This window comes from Sciurus vulgaris (genome assembly GCF_902686455.1).
Source record: "Sciurus vulgaris genome assembly, chromosome: 12".
NCBI lineage: Eukaryota > Metazoa > Chordata > Mammalia > Rodentia > Sciuridae > Sciurus > Sciurus vulgaris.
The window spans coordinates 113,315,935-113,321,934 of NC_136473.1; the positions used below are offsets into that span (position 1 = coordinate 113,315,935).

Sequence of the window (6,000 nt, forward strand, 5' to 3'; positions counted from 1 at the left end):
GCCTGCTGCCCCGTCATTGGCTGTTCTGGAATTTCTGCCTGTGCTCTTCCTACCCCTGCAAGTGCCTGAGTCCTGCCTGCTTCCCTGGTCTGCAGAGGGCGATGCATGCTGCCTCCTCATTTGCTGGAGAAAGGCTGGGGGAGAGTTCCCGCAGCTGAATTCCTCAGAGGGGCTAGGGATGGGCTCAGTCATCAGAACGGACTCCACGGAGCAGGGACCCCTGCACCCACGGGACACTTTGAACCTCTGAGGAACCTTGCAGTAAAGCGGTTTCTTTTAAAACCCAGTGTTTCCTACAGACACACACACATGCTCACACACATGCACACACACACGCTAAACCCATGTGTTGACGTCTTATGGAGCTCCAGTGTTCCACTGTTCCACAGAATGCAGTTTGAGAAATGTGGGGTTCAAGTTCCTTAGCCCGAGGCTCTGGGTAGGTCTCAAACACAAGGTGGCAGGTCGGGGAGAACAGTCTCTTGGCTCCTCCAGGTCACCTTGTGGCACTTGCCGAGAGGGAGTCCCTGTGCCTGTGGGGCGCGCGTCCTCCCCTTCACTGTGAGGGTCTCGGGTGCTCTTCCTCAACCTGGCTCCACGTACCGCCTCTCAGCAGAGCTGAGCCCCTTCCCTGGCCCCTTGCGTGCGACCCGTCGTGGCCAGCACCTGAAGTGGCCCTCTCTCCTGACAGATGAAGAAGCTGGCCAGGCGGCAGCAGCAGCAGCAGCAGGACCAGCAGAACACACAGAGGCTGAGCTCTGGTAAGTGCTGGCGGCCGCAGGCCGGCCCCTGCCTGGCTCCCCGAGGGATGAAGGGCGGGCACTCGGCAGAGCCCAGCCCCTCGGGTGAGCCAGGAGCAGCCAGTGGGAGCATGTGGGCCAAGCCGCACATCCAGAGCTGCGGACAGGGAGGCTCTGGCCCAGCGCAGAGCAGAGCCACCGGGCCTGTCAGGTCACGTGCAGAGGGAGGCCTGTCCTGCTGCTCCTCTCCAGTCCTCCTCCTGGGCTGGCCAGTTTCATAGAAGACGCCCCTGGCTCATCCTGTGACAGGTGACTGGGACGATCCACTTGAAGGAGGGAAGATTTATTTGGGGCAGGGCGTCCGTTCACATTGGGGCTGTTGTCTTTGGGGTCCGTGTGTGGCACACCGGTGGAGTGTGTGGCAGAGGCCCCCCTCCCAAAGCTCCTCCATCTCCCACAGTGCCACAGGCTGGGGACCAAGCCTCTGGCCTCCAGAGGGGACTTAATTTCCAAACCTTGGCAACCCCTACAAAATAATGTAAAATGACGGCGATCCATCAAACCCCGCAGTGAGCAGCGGCTACTGTCCCCTCTCGGATGGCAGACGAAGGCTCTGCACGTCTGAGCAGGGTCTGGCGTGGGTGCGGGACAAGCCGGGTCAGGAGCAGCGCTGACCGCGCTCCGCTGGGCGGGGCGTTCCAACAGACCCCACGCTGGACGTGCCCTTCCCTTTTTTTTTTATTTAACTAGGGGAGGTGTGAGGAGTTGGGAGGCGGGTGGACGGAGTGCCTGAGTGTCTGCCCAAGGCAGAGCTAGGGGAAAAGCGTGGAGAATTTGCGTTAGAACCACGAAGGACATGCCGCCCGACTCGGCACCTGTCAGGGTTCCTTGGACACCCGTGCCTTGGACTGGGCTGCTCACACTTTGGTGTGTGCACAGGCCACCCGCAATCCTGGTCAAGTGCAGGTTCCCATTTGCAGGGAAGGGCTGGGTGGTCCTGAGACTGCGTTTTTAGCAGCTCTCAGGTGGGGCCACTGCTGGGGCCTGTGGACTGCGTCTTGAAGGCCTGGCAGCAGGCATTGCTTCTTTTCCTTGCTTAGACCCTGAGCTAGGCTCGATGTCCAGCCTAGGTTTGATCCTAACTTGGCTCTTACAGACAAGAGTTCCCCTAGTGCTCACTTAACAGTGAGAGATGCTAATAGAGAAAAGGGCTGCCCGGGGCAGGGCTGCTGGAAGGGTGGGCAGTGAGCCGGCGAGGAGCGAGACTTGCTTCAGCCCTTGCCCCAGTGCCAGCAGACCTGGGACCTGCGGTTCCGTCTCCTCACGCCTGGGACTGTGCATGCCCAGGTGGGGAAATGGTACCTGCCGGCTCTGTCTCTCAGGATCCTACAGTTTTCTGAGGGCCTGGAGTAATGTAGGTTGGTCCCATCTAGGCGACAGGCTCAAGGGGAGAAGGTGCTGGCTGAGGCATTAGGAGCACACAGACTCTGATCCTTGCACGGTGTTTAAGGAGCTCTGGGGCAGCTCCTGGGGAGACTCGGGAAGCAGAGGCTGGAAGGTGGGGTCCTTTCCTACAGGGCTGAGGGGTGAGACTTCTGTGCCCCAGCGCAGGAGGCTGTGGCCCCAAGGCACGTACGGTCTCATGGAATCTTCCCATCAGCCCCTGAGGTCCGCCGGCCCAGGTCTTGACTCCCATGGACGGATGGTTTTGTAATGGGTGGATCCTCAGATCCTGTGTGCAGGATCCAACCCTTTGCTTAAATGCCATTTTTAAAGGGTGTCTCAAATTTCAACTGCCCAGCCGCCACCCCATCCCCGTCCTCCAAGTTGGGCACAGGCTAGAGCCACTTATGTCCGCCCACCTCCTTCCCTCTTGTGAATGAGGGACTAGGCCCTCATGAAGCTCTGCCACCGTCTCGCAGGTCCGGGTCGCAGCTGCAGGTGGCCTCCGTGATTCCCAGACCTGGCGTTTGCGCCTTCTGCAGCCACTCCCACTCTGAGTGGTCCGCTAGTGTGTGGCTCCCAAAGGTCCTGCGAGTCCTGGTGGTGTCTGCCTGGAGCCGTCCTGGACAGCATGCCCACAGCACGGCATGTGGTAGTGAGGGGCGTGCCGTCCGGTGTGGGGCTCTGGGCTGCAAAACGAGGGTGACCTGCTGCTGTCTTTGTCCAGCAGCTCAGACGAACGGCAGCGGGAGCGCCGGCATGGACGGAATCATGAACCCCTACACGGCTCTGCCCACCCCTCAGCAGCTCCTGGCCATCGAGCAGAGCGTCTACAGCTCCGACCCCTTCCGGCAGGGCCTCACCCCGCCCCAGATGCCTGGCGATCACATGCATCCTTACGGTAGGAGGACTTGAGCCCGTGGGCCTCCCACCCTGCTGTGGCCTCTGTTCCCCCTGGTCGCACCCAGACACTCACTGTGGCTCCCCAGCAGGACAAGTGTCCCACGAAGCAGGGTAGAGTCCCCTGAGAATCAGCTCCTGGGGGCCGTGGGGCAGGGTCCTGTGTGCTCACCAGGGACGTGCGCCTCAGAGTTCCGAGGCTTCCTCGCTAGCTCCCCCGAGTCCTGCCCCGCCTTCTCTGTAAGCCAGTCCCTGAGGAGCCCTGGGGTGGGGAGCACAGAGACGCACAGCTGAAGCTCAGCCTCGGGGCTGACCACGGGACACTTGTAGCGCCCACGAGGAGCACAATGCATTGTTCTATGGATGGAATCACTGGTGATGAGTTACCCTGATAGCTGAGAGGTAGTTTTAGTCAGCAAGCCTTCCAAAAAGAAGTATCAAAGACAAAAGCCTAACAAAGATTTTGTCCACATTTCCCCCTTACTTGAAAAATAAGTGCCAGGTGTGGTGGCATAGGCCTGTAATCCCAGTGGCTCAGGAGGCTGAGGCAGGAGGATTGCAAGTTTGAGGCCAGCCTCAGCAACTTAGTGAGGACCTAAGCAAGTCAGTGAGGCCCTGTCTCTAAATGAAGAATACAAGAGCGGGGGATGTGGCTCCGTGGTCAAGTGCCCTGGGTCAGTCCCCAGTGCCCCTCGACCTCACAGAACTCCTCTTGCTAAAGCCACCCTACTCTGCCCATCACACGTCAGCAAGCGCAGACCAGGTCTGGACCTGCAGGCCCTTCTGGGCCGACCTCACTCACGCACAGCTCTGTGGACACACATGCCTTTGTCCCTGATGCCCATCCTTCAGCGGGCACGTCACAGGGGCCTTCCCCACTCCAGGCTGTGGGAAGCAGACAGAGGCCTTGGTGTCGGGGTCTCCACTGCAGAGTCTCGGGCTGCGTTACAGAAGGCCCCTTGGTGACCCTCGTGAGGGGGGCTGTTTCCACCTGTTTAATCAGGTGCAAGCGAAGCTCCCAGCCTCCCCCCAGCTGCTGTCGTCCCTCAGCAGTCCCACAAGGAGGCCCCCTGGATTCCAGTCAAGGTGCACCCCACCCTCCCTGTCCCGCACACTGCAGATGGGGAGACAGAGGGCGCTCAGCCTGCGCGAGCTGTTTGAAGGGCAAAGGTTGCCCTGGGTTCCCATCAGACTCTCAAGAGCCGCTTCTGAGGCCAAGTCCTCAGGCCCCTGGCCCAGCCTCTTCAGGACCTATGGCCCAAACAATGCAGGGTCCCTGGTCCATCGTCTGCAGTGTCCCTTGCCCATCGTCTGCAGTGTCCCTGGCCCGTCCTCTGCAGGACCCTGGTCCATCCTCTGCAGGGTCCCTGATCCATCCTCTGCAGTGTCCCTGGACCATCCTCTGCAGGGACCCTGGTCCATCCTCTGCAGGGTCCCTGGTCCATCCTCTGCAAGGTCCCTGATCCATCCTCTCAGGACCCTGGCCCATCCTCTGTAGGACCCTGGCCCATCCTCTGCAGGGTCCCTGGTCCATCCTCTGCAGTGTCCCTGGCCTGTCCTCTGCAGGACCCTGGTCCATCCTCTGCAGGGTCCCTGATCCATCCTCTGCAGTGTCCCTGGACCATCTTCTGCAGGGTCCCTGATCCATCCTCTGCAGGGACCCTGGTCCATCCTCTGCAGGGACCCTGGTCCATCCTCTGCAGGATCCCTGGACCATCCTCTGCAGGGTCCCTGATCCATCCTCTGCAGGGTCCCTGGTCCATCCTCTGCAGGATCCCTGGTCCATCCTCTGCAGGGTCCCTGATCCATCCTCTGCAGGACCCTGGACCATCCTCTGCAGGGTCCCTGGTCCATCCTCTGCAAGGTCCCTGATCCATCCTCTCAGGACCCTGGTCCATCCTCTGTAGGACCCTGGCCCATCCTCTGCAGGACCCTGATCCATCCTCTGCAGGATCCTGGTGCATCCTCTGCAGTGTCCCTGGCCCATCCTCTGCAGGGCCCCTGTCCCATCCTCTGCAGTGTCCCTGGCTCATCCTCTGCAGGACCCTGGTCCATCCTCTGCAGGACCCTGGCCCATCCTCTGCAGGGTCCCTGGCCCATCCTCTGCAGGATCCCTGGCCTAGAATCTGTGGGATCCTGCCCACCCCACACCATACCTGCCGTCCACACATGCTTTTCTTTCCTGTGCTTGCTCCATTTTAGCACCATCACGTTCTGGTTTATGTTTATACCTGTTGCACTTTGGACAGGAGACCCCTAGTGAGGTTGTAGACCCCTGGAATAGGCCTCTCCCCCTTCTCTCTGTCACTGTCCCCAGGGCCTGCCTTCCCTCCACCAGTGAAGAGTCACGGGGGATGTGCATTTGGCTGGATTTCCTAGCACTGAAGCAAGTCTCTCTCCCAGACCCTCATGTCTGTGTTTCCTCTCCATTTCAGGTGCTGAGCCCCTGTTCCATGACCTGGATAGTGACGATACTTCCCTTAGTAACCTGGGTGACTGTTTCCTAGCAACCTCAGAATCCGGGCCCCTGCAGTCCAGAGTGGGCAACCCCATTGACCACCTGTACTCGATGCAGAATTCATACTTCACCTCTTGAGTTCCCAGCGTCTGTGGCTAGGCTCCCATATGAAGCAACCATATTCTGTGAGGGGCAGCTGGCTTTAGGACAGGGAGGCCAGGGGAGAGGTGGGCTGGGGAGGGAGGTGTGTGGGATGCTGTTGTACAATGATTTGGCGTAGCTCGGCATTTCCAAAGACTGAGTGTGTTATGGATTGCCTAGTTCAATGTTTCTAGTAAGAGTCTTAGGAGTAGATAGGAAGATGTGCTCAACATTAAGGACAGGGACTTTAATATAGACACTCATGCAAATTAGACACCTAGGGACTCCTAACAACTTCCCACCATTTTGGGAAGCTCT

At 59.5% G+C, this 6,000-nt stretch overlaps 1 protein-coding gene across 2 annotated transcripts in view; it reads left to right on the top strand.

The window, feature by feature from the left end:
• LMX1A (LIM homeobox transcription factor 1 alpha) overlaps nt 1–5,753 on the top strand; it is a 130,338-nt gene extending 124,585 nt beyond the window's left edge. Inside the window, exons 7-9 of one of the 2 annotated variants that reach the window (XM_079107945.1) lie at nt 692–761; nt 2,911–3,084; nt 5,519–5,753. In XM_079107945.1, coding sequence (XP_078964071.1) covers nt 692–761; nt 2,911–3,084; nt 5,519–5,679 — 405 coding nt within the window. In that variant the 3' untranslated portion in view covers nt 5,680–5,753. The remainder of the gene's footprint in view (nt 1–691; nt 762–2,910; nt 3,085–5,518) is intronic. The other variant, XM_079107946.1, reaches the window with a different exon arrangement.
• The last annotated feature ends 247 nt before the right edge of the window (nt 5,754–6,000 follow it).